The sequence below is a fragment of the Ceratotherium simum genome, chromosome 17, assembly GCF_057802395.1.
Source record: "Ceratotherium simum simum isolate JZ-2026a chromosome 17, ASM5780239v1, whole genome shotgun sequence".
Taxonomy (NCBI): Eukaryota; Metazoa; Chordata; class Mammalia; order Perissodactyla; family Rhinocerotidae; genus Ceratotherium; species Ceratotherium simum.
Genome location: NC_141916.1, coordinates 27,426,074 through 27,446,126, shown reverse-complemented (window position 1 = coordinate 27,446,126; position 20,053 = coordinate 27,426,074). Strand labels below are relative to the sequence as shown.

The 20,053-nt window shown below is 36.8% G+C and overlaps 1 protein-coding gene across 1 annotated transcript in view; it reads left to right on the top strand.

Annotated features, from left to right (window-relative positions):
• Nucleotides 1-20,053, top strand: part of MUC19 (mucin 19, oligomeric) — a 129,800-nt gene that overhangs the window by 22,660 nt on the left and 87,087 nt on the right. The window contains 13 exon segments of the mRNA XM_087441908.1: nucleotides 608-757; nucleotides 3,298-3,392; nucleotides 3,830-3,956; nucleotides 5,312-5,558; nucleotides 7,325-7,377; nucleotides 7,475-7,575; nucleotides 7,815-7,966; nucleotides 8,307-8,445; nucleotides 16,418-16,522; nucleotides 16,614-16,808; nucleotides 17,437-17,676; nucleotides 17,749-17,905; nucleotides 18,905-19,030. Of these exon segments, the coding sequence (XP_087298034.1) occupies nucleotides 608-757; nucleotides 3,298-3,392; nucleotides 3,830-3,956; nucleotides 5,312-5,558; nucleotides 7,325-7,377; nucleotides 7,475-7,575; nucleotides 7,815-7,966; nucleotides 8,307-8,445; nucleotides 16,418-16,522; nucleotides 16,614-16,808; nucleotides 17,437-17,676; nucleotides 17,749-17,905; nucleotides 18,905-19,030 (1,887 nt within the window).

Sequence of the window (20,053 nt, the reverse complement as noted above, 5' to 3'; positions counted from 1 at the left end):
ACTTGTCTTTCTGCTGGTAGATCACATTGTCATATCTTTCACTGAGGTTTTCAATCACAGAAATCAGCTCTTACCTACTGTCATGGATGTTGAACAAAACAAACAAGACAATGGCAAATCCTACAGTTACTAATTCAAAATTGTCTAAACTTCTGCAATATACCTTTACTTGAGAAGGTGACTTATTTATACATAGGAAATAAATGTAACTCATGGGTCAGAAGGATCCAGATAAGAAAGGATTATAGCTCTTAACATTATTCAACTCTCCACATTGAAACTGTGAAAACGTGCAGTCATAAACTTCCTACTTGTAAGTATGCTTCCTATTACCTTGTCAAAGGAGGTTAAGTTACAGCAACAAACAAGAAAAACACAATATTCATGGAAAATGGTCTTTCATTGCTCCTGGAATTTGAATAAAAGGGAGTATTAATTTGAAGTGTCATGAAAGTTTACTTGTATGTATAAAGACTAACCAAGACATACTCTTGGGTAGCTTCTACATGTTTTGATTTGAGCAAAGAACTGAATATGAAGTGAGGATATGAATCCAAAAAGTTGAGTAGGTGAGGGGATGCTAAAATTTGTTCTGTGTTCTGTACAGGACTCTGTGGTTCCTACAACAACAAAGCAGAGGATGATTTCATGTCAAGTCAGAATATATTGGAGAAGACATCTCAGGCATTCGCTAATTCTTGGGAAATGATGTCTTGTTCTAAAGGAAACCCTGCTTCATGCATCAGTATAGAAACTGGTAATGTTAATTGAACATCACACTCTATAATTAAATATTTGTTGCTAGAAATTATATACTTAATCTGGTAATAATATGAGACTATCAGATAATCTTGGTTTTAGCCAGCATTTGTTGTACTGTCCCAGTTTTAGAGGGAACAGCAGAGAAACAGTCTCGCTGGCTGAAGGCACTGCTGGAAAACACATCTTTCATTGAGGAAGAGGGATCAGTATGGTTGTCCTTTTCCATATCCACTATTTTACGCCTTTTACTGTTTTCTCTATAGTTATAGAATAATAAGGTTACAGAAGACTTTACAGATGGTTTAGTTTATTATTCTTCTCCTTCAATTTAGTCATGGACGTGATCATTGTTGGAATAGTGAGATTCACCCAAACTGCTGAGCCACTAATAACAGAGCTGACTCTAGATCCAGGTCTCCTAACCACTGCTGTCATGTATATTTGTTATACCAAACCCCAAATATAGATCTTATTAGGAAAACTGTACACTTGTATGATTCAGCTCATGTTTTGTCTTACCAAAGAGTTCCATAAATATTAGTTCAGTTTATTCCCACAAAAATTCATGAAGGACGTGGATGAGGTTATTATCCTCATTAATGTAGATGTTGATAATAGAGTCCAAATAAGGGTGTTCTTAATAAGGGTTAAAGATTAAATTGGAATCCAAGTATTTTGAATCAAAGTCTAGTTCCGATTGCTCCCTTAGTATTGTTGATTTTAATAGGCACTTTATTTTATGTTGCTTCTTTCATAAATAATGCAATGCAATGGAAGATAAGCTAAAATGTTATGTTGGTATGTTAATGAGTTGTTTCTAAAATAATCTGCATATTTGAAATAATTGTCTGATCAGCTTATAACTATATTTAAAAATTACTAAAACAATTCCTTTTGAGAGTTTTATCTACGTGTTTTGATTTAAAAAATGAGTTGACAGAAGCATTAATATCAACATGGTGATACGTAGTTCAGGGTTTTAATTGTCATGTTATTTTGTTTTGTTGGTGTTGCAGTGAAAACAATTAAAATAAGAATAGGTTAAAAATGTATATTACGGGGGCCGGCTGGCAGGGTGGCACTGAGGTTAAGTGCACACACTCCGCTTCTGCAGCCCGGAGTTCACAGGTTCGGATCCCAGGCGTTCACCGACGCACCGCTTGTGAAGCCGCACTGTAGTGGTGTCCCATATAAAGTAGAGGAAGATGGGCATGGATGTTAGCCCAGGGCCAATCTTCCTCAGCAAAAAGAGGAGGATTAGCATCGGATGTTAGCTCAGGGCTAGTCTTCCTCACCAAAAAAAAAAAAAAAAAGTATATTTCCTGAGAAACCAAGCCAATTTATGTTAAGCAGACTATATGTTAACACTTTTGAGAGACATATAAATTATTTCAATTTTCAGTATTTTATATTTAATTTAATAAAATAAAATACAGAAAATTAAACCATACTTTAATAAGCTGCTAGTAATGTTTACAGAAAAAGTGGTAATACTTGGTTACCAGTTTGTCAAAATTTTAGAAATAATTGGCCTCAATGTCCTTTTAATAGATTCAGTCAGCTTCCTTTATTGCCTTCCAGTGACAGTAACTTTTAAAAACCAATCAACAATAGTTAAAATTTTTAGCAATGTTTGTCTTAGTCACAATCACCACCTTTAAGCATTTGCAAATCATTGAGCAAAGCATTTGCTACTCAGACGCTATTTTTGTAAATTTTCTCTTCTCTTAATGTCTGTTAGTATGAGGCTAGTTATTTATAAACCAACCAAATATCAAATTAAGCACTTAAAAAAATAAAACTAGTGGGGGCCGGCCCAGTGGCGCAAGTGGTTAAGTGCGCGAGCTCTGCTGCAGTGGCCTGGGGTTTGCTGGTTCAGATCCCGGGTGCGCACCGACGTAGGGCTTGTCAAGCCATGCTGTGGCGGCGTCCCATATAAAGTGGAGGAAGATGGGCATGAATGTTAGCCCAGGGCCAGTCTTCCTCAGCAAAAAGAGGAGGATTGGCAGATGTTAGCTCAGGGCCGATCTTCCTCACAGAAAAAATAAATAAATAAATAAAATTAGTGTATTTGAATTATTGATTTTGGTTGTCCTAATGTATGACCTTGAGAAAAACTGATAGGACCTTCTGGGGTGACAGGGTGGAGGTGGTGGTGGTGTTGTGGTGGCTTCATTTACCAACTTGTCATAATTTAGACAAAAATATATATTTTAAATTAAAAGACACCTGAATAAATAATCTGGTTTCCTTATTCCCATTTTTATACAGAAACTGCATTTCAGAAAAAGGTTAACTGATTTATACAAAAGTCCAAAGCTAATAAAGATTTTGCCTCTTAGTTTCAGGTGTTTCTGATTATATCATGCTATTTTTGTATGCAGTGGATAACAAATTAGATTTCTTATAGCAAAACAGTTTAAAAACAATTGTTTTAATAGAGACAAAATTCTGCTAAAAATTTGTACTTCTTCTGTCAATTAAAGAATTATGACATTATTGATACTAATTTTGGGTGCATTAATTGTCTTCCAGAAAGGTTTGCTGGCAGTCATTGTGGAATTCTTCTTGATTCAAGTGGGCCTTTTGCTTCCTGCCATCCAATTGTAAACCCTAAACCGTATCATGAGGTATGTGAGGGTCTAACATTAACAACTCTTTTTAAGAAATATTTTGATAATATCAAAAGAAGCAGGTAGATATTAAAAAATTTTCCAATAACAGCCATTGCCAGTAGATTAAGATGTATGTTTCAATTTAACATTAGATTCCACTAATTTATTCAATTGTTAGATATACCAACTTAAAAAAAAAGTGGTACTGGGAAATAACCCCAAATGAGACAAATCTGAAGTATCTCTTTTCTATCTTTTCCAAGTTCTTTGAAAACTCAGGTAATAATTGATTTGCTATTTTGCATGTTTTTGAAAAGAAATATTTCCAAAAGTTTCAAAGACAAATTTTTTGGGGGGAAGAGGTGTGGTTATGAACTGAATTATTATACCCAGTTTACCCGTTCTTCTGAACATTTTCATAATGTAATGTAAATGTGTTTCTTATTTTAAAGGAATGCAAAATATACACTTGTGCTTGTGAAGACAGTCAAGATTGCCTGTGTACAGTTTTAGGCAACTATGTGAAAGCATGTGCAGAGAAGGAAACGTACATAGAGGGATGGAGAGCCAACCTATGTGGTGAGCAGGAGAGAGGCCTTATATAACTCTACTTCCTTCTCAATTTTACTATAGTTTGTGTGTGTGTGTGTGTGTGTGTGTGCAGTTTAGGCGCATGTATTTACAAATTTGTACTTGGTTCTTTCAAAGATGATTTTCTGTCTTTTTAAAAATATATTTGAGCAATCCTTGCATTTTTATGTCTTGATTTATTTCTCATATCTTGATTTAGTATATTCATGTTTAAACAAGAACAGTATATCTATATAAATATATGTCTCTGTTCAGTTATTGTATGCTGAAATTTAAATAATATTCTGCCTCTTACTGCATTTTTGAATGATAGTCAAATATTAATAACTTACTTTGAAAAAAACAAAAATAAACTAGTAAATTAGGGGCTCAACTATTGCATTTATAAAATCTTGCTTTGTTTTAAAATATTTATTTCACTACTTGAATATGACTTCAGAAAAATACTTGATTTACCAAAAAAAATACTTTATAGAAATATATCCCTTATAGATCATACTTAATACCTCGCAGCCTGTATCCAGTCAATCAAGAAGGTCTGTCAAGTTCACCTCCAAAATTTCTCTCAAATCCATTCATATCTCTCCATCTCTATTGCCACCAAGCTAGTTCAAGAAACCATCATTTTTTTCTCCTGGGTGATTGCAATAGCCTCTTTCAATATCCACTCTTGGATGGATGGATCCCCTAATCCATTTTCCACAGAGAAATCAGTATAATCTTTAAAGTAAAACCAAATAAAACTAATCTGATCATGTGGCATTCCAGTCTAAAACAAAGTCAATGACTTCTCATTGCTCTAAGGCTGAAGATGAAACTGCTTAAGAGGGTCCTACAAGTTCTAACCGCTGATTCTGTCTCTGGGCTTATAGCTTCTACTTGCTCCTTGAAAGAATTTCTCCCTCTTCTAACTTAGGCTGCTCCCCAGACATAGAATTAATTTTCTCTAGGCTGCCTTCATGCTGTCCATCTACCTTTCTCATCATGAAGTGCAGGTTCCTAGTTGTACACACTTAGAGCTTCCCGTCTTGCTTCTCTGTAGCACATACTACAATTGTCCTTTCCCTAGGAAGGAACATAAACCACATGACAGCAGTGTATTATCTGTCTTGTTTGTGGGCTTTATCCCCAGCAGAACATGTAAACATATAATAGAGACTCAATATTGACCAAGAAAAAAAAAAGAATAAAAAACCAATGAACAATAAGTACCTTTTTCTTTATTATTCATATCCTCAATTATGAATAATTTGCTATAATATCTATAAATGTTAAGTTGAAATAAAATTGCTCATTTTACTGAATGTATACATATTTACTGTTTTTTGCCTGTATACCAACAGATCAGTCTTGTCCAAGTGGCCTAGTTTTCAACTACAATGTAAAAGGCTGCAATAGTTCTTGCCGATCATTGTCAGAGAGAGATAGGAGCTGTGATGTAGAAGATGTTCCAGTTGATGGATGCACTTGCCCTGATGGAATGTACCAGAATAATGAAGGAAATTGTGTTACAAAATCTCAGTGTGACTGCTACATAAACGACGAGGTCGTGCAACCAGGCAAGCTCATCAATATTGATGACAATAAATGGTATGGAGATTACATGTATACTTGTTATGACTTTGAAATCAAGGGACTGTCCTTTTCAGAGAAATAGTCTTTTGCTAGCCTGAAGTCTTCTCTAGACTTGTCATGTTTTTACTTTTGTATTTCTTATTAAGGTTAGTTATGGCCCCCTTTATTCTGGAGTGTTCACTGCATCATAATGGCTATAACTGGTTTATCCTACTCTTGTTTGGTTTCAAATATCAGTAGAAAAATATTCTAGCAGCTCCTAAATACAGACAATGCAAAACGATTTCATATTCAGACAAGGCTTTCTAGTTGACTCTCAGCATTCAACAAACACTTATTAAATAAATAGGTACTGTGTGTGAGGCCTTGTGCTGAATGGTGGAGTTACAAAGATTAGTGAACATTGTCTTGGACTCATAGAGTAAGCAGGATGCTGACTATTGCAAGGAGGTTTGCATACTATAATATGGTAGCAGAAAGGGCCAGTCGCTACCTGAGGAGATAAGGAAGATTTCTCAGAGGGGACCAGCATTTGAGTTTTCCTAAGGGATGAATCTTTTTTGAGACAAAATTAGGGTGTGAAGAGTGATTTCCAGTAGAGTAAACAGAATGCACTAATGTAGGAAATACTTGAAAAAGTAATGCACGTGTAGGTTATTGTTGCATAGGATTGGACTGGAAATGTAGACAGTGACCAGACATGCTCAAGAATTTGAACTTAGTTCCTGGGCAGTAGGAGAAGTTGAAGAATTGTGACTTTTTGTAATGGCTAAAGGGGGTTGTGATTTCTGCAGTTTGGGACAAAGTAATTTATCTGTATTTCTAATTCGATAGACCGACATAGCAATTCTTAACAATGTAACTGCAAAAATGAAGTAGCCATTCCGGAAAATTTTGGATGTGCCTTCTCTCTTTTCTTTAGTTCCATGAAATGATCAGTTAGCAATGAATGATTTTTCTTGGCCATTTAAAAGGGGAGCATGGATAATAACCCCTTTCCATCAAAGCACACAAAACATCTGGTTGGGGTTTAATAATGATATTTTCTTTGTAGATGTTGGGGAATCAGTAGATTACCTTTTTAATGAGACTTAGGCTAGCACCTCCAAATTATGGTTTCCTTCATTATTACCCTATTTCAGACTCCCATGAGCCTTTACTGGCACTACTGTGATAGCTAACTTAGCAGTTCTTTGCCCTCTGTCTCTGTCTCGTGTTTTCTGCCCGATGGCTAGCATATCTAACCTAAAGCACTATTCTGATTGTGCCACTTCGCTGCTCAGAAACTTTACTGGTGACAGTTGCCTGAAAAACAGAAATAAACTTGCATGTCATTTAAGGCCCTCTGAAATCTATCCCCAACTTACTTTTACAACTTCTGCTTATCATGCATCCTACCTTCTATCCAAACAAATCGTTGGAGCATACCTTGTTCTTTTCTACATAGCAGCTTTGTATCTTATCAGCATATCTGTTGAATCTTACTAATCCATCAAGATCCAGCCCTCTTTTCCATGAAGTTTTCTCTGATGTTCATAGAACCTTGTTTGTACCTTCCTATAATATAGAAATACTCATATAATATAGGAATGCACACGCAAGGCTATATCTTAGAATTTGGTACATTTTATGCATCTTCTGGGGGACCTTGTCTCATTCATCTAACTACATGTGATAAAACACATGGTTTAAGAATGAGGAGTTCAAGTTGCTGTAACAGTGTATTAAGAAGTTGTTATTGAAATTTGAGATTTAAATGTATCATTTTCTTTTATTTCTAGTGTCTGTCAGGATGGAATTCTTCTTTGCGAGATTCCCCTTAATTTAATCCTGCGTAAGTGTTGAAATCATGATGCAAGCTAAAGATATCTACTTTGATTAAAATAAGCACATTAAGAGGCCCTTGACTAACAACTTCCTTTATCCGGCAGAGAATTGTTCTGGAGGGGCTGAGTATGTTAACTGTAGCGATCCTAAGGCACAGAGAAGAGCTGATCGTACATGTAGCACTCGGAACATACCTAGCTTTGATGTAAGTAACATGGCATTAGAGTTTAGCTTTTTAAAATTTTTAATTGTTTCAGGGCAGAGGGAAACTAAAACAGCAATGAAAAATAATTAGAAGGTCATATTTATTGGGTGTTATTTTGACTTGTCAAATGTTGACTCTAAATGTATATTTGCTATATTTATGTATTGTAAATTAATGCTGATAATGTTACGTGTTCAGAGCTGTGCCTCATGGTGTATATTTTATATTTGTTCCTGTAGGAGAACTTGCCTTGCAAACGTGGGTGCTACTGTCCAGTAGGAATGGTTCGAAATTCTAAAGGGAACTGTGTCTTTCCTGATGACTGCCCATGCTCTTTTGGTGGACGAGAGTATGATCAAGGAAGTGTCACCTCAGTTAGCTGCAACAAATGGTACATAATCAAGGATTACTGTTTTATTTGTTTTGAATATTAGAAAGTGTACAGTCTGCTCTTATTTTTAGGGGAAAGAAGTCGTATTTTGGGATATTTGAAAAAATAATGGTCAAATGTAGTTAAAAAAGGCTATTTTTTAATATAGAAGCTTTATATAGCATTATATATGATGAATATCATATCATATAATGACAACCACAAAATTTAAGAGACTATGAAACATTGTTTTATGCTTATTTATGAGTATTTATGAGTTAAGTCTTTATGATTTCAAAAACAATATAAGTATACGATTCTTGGCATAATATAATTACCACACTCTATCATATTTTTTTAGTACTTGCATGAAGGGATCCTGGAACTGTACACAAAATGAATGTGAAACCACCTGCCACATCTATGGGGACGGTCATGTTAGAACTTTTGATGGAAAAAGTTACAGCTTTGATGGTCTCTGCCAGTATTCATTTCTTGAGGTAATTACAAGTGGGCTTTATCACAAATTTTTAATACTTATTAATTATTATTTGTTTGTAGAAGAGCTCTGGAGAATTTTACTCTCAAAATGTGAAATTTAAAAAAATGGCCTCAAATATTTCTCAAGGGCAGTAGAATGTAATATGTTGTAATGCTGACTCTGGAGGCAGTAGGCCTAGATTTCAATCCTGGTTCTGCCAATTTCTCAGATGTGTGACTTTGGGTACATTTCTTAACTTCTCTGTGTGTTTCCTTATCTGTAAAATGGAGATGGAAATAGTCCCTACTTGAAACCAAATTAGGGCAAATAAGTGCTCAATAAATGTTAGATATTATTTAACAACAGCATTATCAGTGACAATGACAGTTACCATTTTATAAGAGCTTCTATATTTTATTACATTTAATCATTACAGTATGAAAATGATGATATTACTATTCCTATGATGCAGATGAAGAAAGTGAGCTTTACAGAGGTGAAGCAGCGTAAACTACTAAGTAGAAAATGCCATATTCAGACCTAGATTTGTCTGATTCCAGAGTTCATGCTTGTTACATACAATTAAACTGCTTCCTAAGTAACGTCTAATGAGTGAAATGTGGATTGTTTTGCATTTATACATTAATTGTGATTCAATATTAAGTTTCATAAAAATCACTGAGGAAAAAACTCACCTTTATCTAGCTATTTTTTTTTCTTTTTTTTTTAAATTTTTTGTTTATTGCAGTAACATTGGTTTATAACATTGTAAAACTTTCAGGTGTACATCATTGTACTTCCATTTCTGCATGGACTACATCATGTTCACCACCACAATACTAATTACAACCCATCACCACACACATGTACCGAATTATCCCTTTCACCCTCCTCCCTCCCCCCTTCCCCTCTGGTAACCACCAATCCAATCTCTGTCCCTATGTGTTTGTTTATTGTTGTTATTATCTACTACTTAATGAAGGAAATCATACGGTATTTGACCTTCTGCCTCTGACTTATTTCACTTTGCATTATACCCTCAATGTCCATCCATGTTGTCACAAATGGCTGGATTTCGTCGTTTCTTATGGCTGAGTAGTATTCCATTGTGTATATATACCACAGCTTCTTTATCCATTCGTCCCTTGATGGGCACTTAGGTTGCTTCCAAGTCTTGGCTATTGTGAATAAGGCTGCAATGAACACAGGGGTGCATGTACCTTTGCAAATTGGTGTTTTCAAGTTCTTTGGATAAATACCCAACAGTGGAATAGCTGGATCATATGGTAGTTCTATCGTTGATTTTTGAGGAATCTCCATACTGTTTTCCATAGTGGCTGCACCAGTTTGCACTCCCACCAGCAGTGTATGAGAGTTCCCTTCTCTCCACATCCTCTCCAACACATGTTGTTTCCTGTCTTGTTAATTATAGCCATTCTAACGGGCGTGAGGTGATATCTCATTGTAGTTTTGATTTGCATTTCCCTGATAGTTAGTGATTTTGAACATCTTTTCATGTGTCTGTTGGCCATCTGTATATCTTCTTTGGAGAAATGTCTGTTCAGGTCTTTTGCCCATTTTTTAATTGGGTTGGTAGTTTTTTTGTTGTTGAGATGCATGAGTTCTTTATATATTTTGGAGATTAAGCCCTTATCAGAAGTATGGTTTGCAAATATCTTCTCCCAACTGTTAGGTTGTCTTTTCGTTTTGTTGATGGTTTCCTTTGCTGTGCAGAAGCTTTTTAGTTTGATGTAGTCCCATTTGTTTATTTTTTCTATTGTTTCTCTTGCCTGGTCAGACATGGTGCATGAAAATATGTTGCTAAGACCGATGTCAAAGAGCATACTGCCTATGTTTTCTTCTAGAAGTTTCATAGTTTCAGGTCTTACATTCAAGTCTTTAATCCATTTGGAGTTAATTTTTGTCTATGGTGTAAGGTAAGGATCTACTTTCATTTTTTTGCATGTGGCTATCCAGTTTTCCCAACACCATTTGTTGAAGAGACTTTCTTTTCCCCATTGTATGTTCTTGGCTCCTTTGTCAAAGATTAGCTGTCCATAGATGTGTGGGTTTATTTCTGGGCTTTCGATTCTATTCCATGGATCTGTGTGTCTGTTTTTGTGCCAGTACCATGCTGTTTTGGTTACTATAGCTTTGTAGTATATTTTGAAATCAGGTAGTGTGATACCTCCAGCTTTGTTCTTTCTTCTCAGGATTCCTTTAGCTATTCGGGGTCTTTTGTTGTTCCATATAAATTTTAGGATTCTTTGTTCTATTTCTGTGAAAAATGGTGTTGGAACTTTGATAGGGATTGCATTGAATCTATAGATGGCTTTAGGAAGTATGGACATCTTAACTATGTTAATTCTTCCAATCCAAGAGCACGGAATATCTTTCCATTTCTTTGTGTCTTCTTCAATTTCTTTCAGAAATGTTTTATAGTTTTCGGTGTACAGATCTTTCACCTCTTTGGTTAAGTTTATTCCTAGGTATTTTATTCTTTTTGTTGCAATTGTAAATGGGATGGTATTCTTAATTTCTCTTTCTGCTACTTCGTTGTTAGTGTACAGAAATGCAACTGATTTTTGTATGTTGATTTTGTATCCATAACTTTACCATATTCGCTTATTACTTCTAAAAGTTTTCTGGTGGATTCTTTAGGGTTTTCTATATATAAAATCATGTCATCTGCAAATAGTGACAGTTTCACTTCTTCCTTTCCAATTTGGATCCCTTTTATTTCTTTCTCTTGCCTGATTGCTCTGGCTAGGACTTCCAATACTATGTTAAATAGGAGTGGTGACAGTGGGCATCCTTGTCTGGTTCCTGTTCTTAGAGGGATAGCTTTCAGTTTTTCACCATTAAGGATGATATTAGCTGTGGGTTTGTCATATATGGTCTTTATTATGTTGAGGTACTTTCCTTCTATACCCATTTTATTCAGAGTTTTTATCATAAATGGATGCTGGATCTTGTCAAATGCTTTCTCTGCATCTATTGAGATGATCATGTGATTTTTGTTCTTCGTTTTATTAATGTGGTGTATTACGTTGATTGATTTGAGAATGTTAAACCATCCCTGCACACCTGGAATAAATCCCACTTGATCATGGTGTATAATCTTTTTAACGTATTGTTGTATGCGATTTGCTAGTATTTTGTTGAGGATTTTCGCATCGATGTTCATCAGTGATATTGGCCTGTAATTTTCTTTTTTTGTGTTGTCCTTGTCTGGTTTTGGTATCAGGGTAATGTCAGCTTCGTAGAATGAGTTAGGGAGCTTCCCCCCCTCCTCAATTTTTTGGAAGAGTTTGAGAAGGATAGGTATTAAGTCTTCTTTGAATGTTTGGTAGAATTCACCAGGGAAGCCGTCTTGTCCTGGACTTTTATTTTTGGGGAGGTTTGTGATTACTGTTTCGATCTCCTTACTGGTGATTGGTCTATTCAAATTCTCTACTTCTTCTTGATCCAGTTTTGGAAGGTTGTATGATTCTAAGAATTTATCCATTTCTTCCAGATTGTCGCATTGGTTGGCATATAGCTTTTTACAGTATTCTCTTATAATCTTTTGTATTTCTGAGGTGTCTGTTGTAACCTCTCCTCTTTCATTTCTTTTTTTTTTTTTTTTTAAAGATTTTGTTTGTTTATTTATTTTCACCCCAAAGCCCCAGTAGTTAGTTGTATGTCATAGTTGCAGAGCTTTCTAGTTGCCGTATGTGGGACACGGCCTCAGCGTAGCCGGAGAAGCGGTGCGTCGGTGTGCGCCCGGGATCCGAACCCGGGCCGCCAGCATCAGAGAGCACACACTTAACCGCTAAGCCACAGGGCCGGCCCTCCTCTTTCATTTCTGATTTTACTTATTTGTGCCTTCTCTCTTTTTTTCTTGGTGAGTCTAGCTAAAGGTTTGTCTATTTTGTTGATCTTTTCAAAGAACCAGCTCTTGGTTTTATTAATTTTTTCTATTGTTTTTTTGGTCTCTATTTCATTAATTTCTGCTCTGATTTTTATTATTTCCCTTCTTCTACTGATTTTGGGCTTTGTTTGTTCCTCTTTTTCCAGCTCCTTTAGGTGCATTGTTAGATTTTTTATTTGAGATTTTTCTTGTTTGTTGAGATAGGCCTGTATTGCTATAAACTTCCCTCTTAGAACTGCTTTTGCTGTATCCCATAAATTCTGGCATGTCGTATTTTCATTTTCATTTGTCTCCAGGTATTTTTTGATTTCTTCTTTGATTTCTTCGTTAACCCAGTCGTTGTTCAGTAGCATTTTGTTTAATCTCCATGTATTTGTGGCTTTTCTGATTTTCTTCCTATAGTTGATTTCTAGTTTCATACCGTTGTGGTCAGAAAAGATGCTTGGTATTATTTCAGTCTTCTTAAATGTATGGAGACTTGTTTTGTGGCCTAATATGTGATCAATCCTGGAGAATGTTCCATGTGCATTTGAAAAGAACGTGTATTCTTCGGTTTTTGGATGGAATGCTCTGTATATATCTACTAGGTCCATCTGTTCTAGTGTGTCGTTTAAGGCCAATGTTTCCTTATTGATCTTCTGTTTGGATGATCTATCCGTTGGTGTAAGTGGAGTGTTAAAGTCCCCTACTATTATTGTGTAACTGTCTATTTCTGTTTTTATGTCTGTTAACAATTGCTTTATATATTTAGGTGCACCTACATTGGGTGCGTAGATATTTACAAGTGTTATATCCTCTTGTTGGATTGTTCCCTTGATCATTATGTAATGCCCTTCTTTGTCTCTTTTTACAGTTTTTGTTTTAAAGTCTATTTTGTCTGATATGAGTACTGCTACCCCAGCTTTCTTTTCATTGCCATTTGCGTGGAGTATCTTTTTCCATCCCTTCACTTTCAGTTTGTGAGTGTCTTTAGGTCTGAAGTGTGTCTCTTGTATGCAGCATACATATGGGTCTTGTTTTTTTATCCAGTCAGCCACCCTATGCCTTTTAATTGGAGCATTTAGTCCATTGACGTTTAAAGTAGCTATTGATAAGTATGTACTTACTGCCATTTTTTAACTTTTTTTTTTTTCTCAGTGTTTTAGGAGTCCTTCTCTGTTCCTTACTTCTTCTATACAGAATTGATGGTCACTTTAGTTTGACCTCTGTCTGAAACCTGTACTCTTTAACTCCCCTCCTCCCTCCTTTTATGTTTTTGATATCATATTTAACCTCTTTTTTGTGCATTTGTATCCATTACATTCTAATCGTGGAAATAGATAATTTTTCCTATTTGTGGTCTTCTCTTTTCCCCTTAAATCAGTCCCTTTAACATTTCTTGTAACACTGGTTTCTTGGTGACAAACTCCTTTAATTTTTGCTTATCTGGGAAAATTTTGATCTCTCCTTCCATTTTGAATGATAACCTTGCTGGGTAGAGTATTCTTGGCTGTAAGTTTTTTCCTTTTAGCACTTTAAATATATCGTGCCATTCTCTTCTAGCCTGTAAGGTTTCTGCTGAGAAGTCAGCTGATAGCCTTATGGGGTTTCCTTTGTATGTAACTTGACATTCTCTTGCGGCTTTTAGGATTCTCTCTTTATCTTTAATTCTGGACATTTTGATTATGATGTGTCTTGGTGTGGGCCTCTTTGGGTTTATCTTGTTTGGGGCTCTCTGTGCCTCCTGTACCTGGATGTCTGTTTCCTTCCTTAGGTTAGGGAAGTTTTCATCTATTATTTCTTGAAATAGATTCTCTGCCCCCTTGTCTCGCTCTTCTCCTTCCGGGACACCTATAACACGGATGTTAGTGCGCTTGATGTTGTCCCAGAGGTCCCTTAGACTGTCCTCACTCTTTTTAGTTCTTTTCTCTTTTACCTGTTCACCTTGGGTAATTTCTTCTAGTCTTTCTTCCAGCTCACAGATCCGTTCTTCTGTATCCTCTACTCTGCTTTTGAGTCCCTCTAATGAATTTTTCATTTCCAGTATTGTATTCTTCATTTCTGATTGGTTCTTTTTTATATCTTCCATTTCTTTGTTGACATTCTCACTGAGTTCATCTATTCTTCTCCCCAGATCAGTGAGCATCCTTAACACTCTTAGTTTGAACTCTCTGTCGGGTAGGTTGCTCATTTCTGTTTCACTTAGTTCCTTTTCTGGGGTTTTGTCCTGTTCCCTTACTTGGAATGTATTCTTTTGCCTCCTCATTTTGCCTCTTTCCCTGTGCTTGTGTCTACGTATTAGGTAGGTCAGCTACGTCTCCTGCTCTTGGATAGGTGACCTTATGTAAGTGATGCCTTAGGAGGCTTCCAGTGTGCTTCTCTCAGTTCTCAATGTTCCAGGGTTGACCCCTATGTGGGCTACATGTGTCCTTCTATTGTGGCCTGTTTGCTCTCCCTGTAGGCGCCCAGGGAGGCTGAGTTATGCTCCTGGCCAGCTGTTGTAATGCTCAGCTGCTTGTAGTTGTTTTGGGCCCTTCAGTCTCTTTATCAGGTGTGGGGAGCCCCAGCACAGTTGGCTGCACGTTCTAATAGCACATTTGTGTCGCAGTATTTCTTTTAAATGAGTAGGCCCCCAGTGTGGCAGGTTGTTAGGTTCAGGGCCTTACAATTGCTGTAAGCCTGTAGCCTATTAGGTCTCTTGTCAGCTCTCTGAGGATTGCAGCTGGGTGGGGCTGGCCTCAGGCACAGGAGCACCCAATTGTTTCAGGCTTTGGAAGGTGGGGCAAACCCCCTATGTGGGTCCTTGAGAAACACAAGTCTTCTGCAGCTGACAAGCCCTGTTGCCCACAGGTCCACACACACAATCAACACAGTCCTGCCCCGTGTGTGTGCCCCGACCTCCTGAAGTGGACCCAGTCTCTCCATGGCAGGAGCCCCACACACTCCGCCACCACCCCACATTCTCCACCCGCTCCTTGTGCACACCCTGCCCTGCTAAAGCCGGCTCAGTTGCCAGGCTGCAGAGAATCCAGTCACCAATCTATGCAGGCCCACCAGTTGCCTGAGGGCTTGTTGTTGGGTGGACCAGTCTCTAGGGTGGGCTGCCTGCCCTGGCTGAGCTGGATTAAATCGGTGCTCTAGCGGGTGGGGCAGACCCTGGGTTAGCAGGCCTCAGGGAGAACTCTAATGGCATCTGTGTCAGCACGCCTACACCAGGCCACAACAATGGCCGCTGCCAATGTCCCAGTCCCTGGAGAGGTCTCACCTCTCACCGAGATGCATTCAGGGCCTATTAGGTGAGTCTCTTTTCACCACAGCACTGTGCACCTTTCTTTCTGGTGATTTTAGGATGCTTTCTGAAACGGGTGAGTTTGCGCACGGGCCCTTTAAGAGCCGGTTTTAGTTTCTTTGTGAACCAGCTTTTCTTGGGGTGCTCCCCAATGTTTTAGTAGCAGGCACAGTCAGATATTATGCCGCTGGTCTCGATTGTGCTGGGTCCACAAAATGTCCACAGCGGGGGCGCTCCCCGGCTCAGGGCCCTGCTCCTCCAGGGAGGCTGCGGACCTGTGAGCTGCTCCCAGCCAGCTGTGAAGCTGGCGGCTTGTGAAGGTGGGGTTTTTCTCTCCAGAAGGGAGTCTCTGCCTCTTCCACCTCAGTTAGGATTGTCCGTTGTTGCAGGAGTTCCTCTTATCCAGTTTTCAGTTCTGTCTCAGGGTTAATTTTTCCACGAGTAGTTGTAAATTGGCTGTGTCCACAGGAGGAGGTGAGTTCCGAGTCTGCTTACACCACCATCTTGAGTTCGCCCCTCTAAATTTATGTAATTTAAATACTTATATATCTATGGTATAATTCTAAACTTGTATGGAAGTAATGGGAAAAGGGCTGAGTCAAAGCAAGTTAACTAGTTTGTACTCAGCCAAGGCTACCTACTCATGAATGCTACCTACCCATTGTCTTTTGGAAATTCCATGACGTAGCATATGGTAATTTATTGAGCTTAAAGGGTCACTGTCTAAGAAATAGTTGTCTGATGTAAAAATTGTAATTGAGTTCCATGTTCCTGATATTAACAACTATTATTATCATTTAATTTTTAAAGGATTATTGTGGTAGTGAAAATGGCACATTCCGTATTTTAACTGAAAGTGTCCCATGCTGTGAAGATGGGCTTACTTGCTCAAGAAAAATCATAGTTGATTTTCAGGTACAGTACTATTTCTTATTTACTTTTTCTCTCAGATTATGAGCAGCCAAGTAAAACTGATGTTATTGTGAGTCTATCTTTTAATTTACAGGATCAGAATGTTGTCTTGCATGATGGTAAAGTGACGGCAGCCAAAACTACAGAAAGCAAAGAATGTGAACTGAATGGAAATGCATACTCCATACATACTGTTGGCCTATACTTGATTCTGAAATTTTTAAGTGGAATGACCATAATTTGGGACAAAAATACAAGATTGTCTGTTATATTGGATCCACACTGGAATGTATGTATATCTCTAATAATTGATTAATGGGGGAGCAAAATCATTTCTATTACTGAGAATTAGAGACATTCATGGGGGAAAGTGGGAGAATGGTAGTCTGTGTTATAGACTCCACATCTATTCAACCTTATTGTGAAATATGAAATGTAAGCAAAGATGACAGAATCTGGTGAAAAATAAGTGCATTAACCTGAGGCATTCTAGTTTAACCATACTTGCTTACTTAAGATTATCACATAATACAATTTTGAGGTAGCTGGTTTATATGTAGAATTAAATGTATTCCTTGGAGCAAATATTCTAAGAACCAAACAGTATACTCACATATAATTTGTAGTTAGTGAATATAATTATTTTTAATTCTTAAGGCATTTACTTATTTGATATTAGATCATTTGCCGATATAGGATATTTTGGACTAAACGGGAGCAGAATCTTATCCACAGGTTTTGGTTTCCTTCCAAAATTTGGAATTTAAAATGGATTCATGATACAACATATATAATCGTATATCTCTATCTGTCATCTATCTATCATCTATCCACCTATCTATCTACCTATCTATCTATCTATTTCTATATACCCTTGGTAAATCACACTTGTTATTTTTCCTTTCTGATCCATATAGGGCAAAGTGTGTGGTCTTTGTGGAAATAACAATGGCGATCTCAAGGATGATTTCACAACAAGATACTCATCACTAGCTGCTGGAGCACTGGAATTTGGAAATAGTTGGAAAACAAGTCAAGAATGTTCGGACACAGTAAATCAAACTTTCCCATGTGACTCAAATCCATACTGTAAAGCCTGGGCCGTGCGCAAATGTGAGATCATCCGGGACAGCACATTCAGAGACTGCCACAACAAGGTAGCATGGCTCTGAGAGCAATAACCTAAACGGGGTTTGCTCCCAGAGACTCACGTGCTGTGCTCTGCCTAGGTGGATCCCAATACGTACTATGATGCATGTATCGAAGAAGCCTGTGCATGCGACATGGAAGGGAAGTACCTGGGATTCTGCACGGCTGTGGCTATGTATGCAGAGGCGTGCAGTGCGGTGGGAGTCTGTGTCACATGGAGAAAACCAGATCTCTGTCGTAAGTGAAGTCCGTATGTTGTTATTCTTTCAAAACGTAATTAGATAGAATTGTTTTGTTAGATAATCTTCCTCTCATATTTTCCATAAAATACATATTCTTGTACCTGAAAAGTTTTAAAAACATGGTAACATGTTTGTTTATGATGGAAAAAATACCTCTTCTAAAATATATGGCACCTGGCACAGCACATCAAGTTTAATTTTAGTTTCAAATGTTCCTGTGTTCACAGGGAAAAAAATTAAATACTGATGAAAAATAACTCTTATTCATACTTTGATGAGCAGTGAACTGTTGCCTATCTTGGTATAGTTGTATATCCCTAAACATTTACCTCACATGTTACTTTTGTTGAAGTCCAAATTATCTTGAAAACTTTTATAGAGCCCTAGTCAAGATAAACTGTAAAATGGATATAAACTGAATCTTGATATATATGGAATGTGATAACTTTAATAGAAATCAGTCAAATCTTTTCCTTCTAATGGAAGTTATTATGAGAGAAAAATATGACAAATGAGAAATGTTGAAATTGAATCCTCATTTTATTCATTTTATTATGTACAGCATTATATTATGTTGAAATCTTTAGTTACCTCATTTGGGAACTCTTATTTATATATGAAAAAGCCTAATTTTTCCAGAGATTTATTTTTCTAATTTAAGTTTCAACATTAAAACCACGAATCTGGACATAACCTAAGATATCTAAAAATGGGAAAATTAAGGTTTACCTTTCCACCTCAAACCAACCTTAGTGTGAGATGTCAAAGGAAAGTGCTATTTTGATTCCATATGTTCCTCTTCCCTTGGTTTATGAGCTATTTTGGCTTATATGGCAATTCGGATAAAGCGCAAGGAACTTGATAAGATAGAATGCTATATTTTAGGTCTGTTTGTTGTTAGTATCATTCAAAATCCCTTTTAAAAATGCTTTGGAGAATGAAAGGTGCAAATTGTTATAATGAATGGAAGTAATTTGATATAATTCAATTGCAGCCGTCTACTGTGATTATTATAATGCCCCTGGGGAATGCAGCTGGCATTATGAACCTTGTGGTACAGTGACTGCAAAAACATGCAAAGATCGAGTTATTGGCCAGAAATTTTCTGCAGTTTTAGAAGGTAAGGCATGTTATAATAATATCCAAAAGTAGTGCAAATTATATTGATATTTTTAAACTGCAAAATGTTGTTAGTTCCTGCCAATTCAGTGTCTTACATTTTGTAATTTGATGAATTATTTATATTTATTATGACATTAATATTTCTACATTAGAAACATTTTCTCTAGACATAGTTATCTGTTTAATAAGAGAGAGAGAGGACACAGTGCTGTGATCCCATTATCGATCTTTATACCTTTCCTTAGACAATGTATTTTACTGAGAATGTAGTTTCAGAATGCAACATATAATATAGTCTCACTTGAATAGAGGCCAATAAACTATATCCCATCCTTAAACTGCACTTTATTTTTAGCATGTTATATCTGAGAGAAAAAAAAAGAAAACAAGCTGATGCAAAAACTTTCCAGAAGCCACATCTGTGTTAAATCCCAGGCTTTGGGATCCTTCAGCCCATTTTATTACGACTTCTGTATCTTCTTCTATCCTTGCAAAATATATATTTAGAATTGACATCCACATTTAAAGATACCTGTAGTCATGCACTGCATAACGACATTTCGGTCAAGGGTGGACCACATATACCACAGTGGTCCCCTAAGATTAGTATCATATAGCCTAGGTGTGTAGTAGGCTATACCATCGAGGTTTGTGTGTAAGTACACTCTGTGATGTTCGCACAATGATGAAATCACCTAACAATGTATTTCTCAGAATGTACTCCCATTGTTAAGCGATGCGTGGCTGTATAGCAAACCCTTGTATTATGTTCAACATCGTGCCCGTCATTAAAGTAGCAAATCATTTAAAAATACTTTAAGAAACACTTTAGAAAAAATTAAACCAGTCAAAATTTGTAAGTTCTTAGCTTGGTGTTTCATTGCAAGAGGATCTGAATCCTGTTCAATTTACATATTTTCGTTAAGAATGTGTTGTCGTTTTGCTATTATCTACTTCGGTTCATGGACTTATTTAAGTAACTTTACAAATATATACTGCAGTATGACAAGTTTTAGTAAGT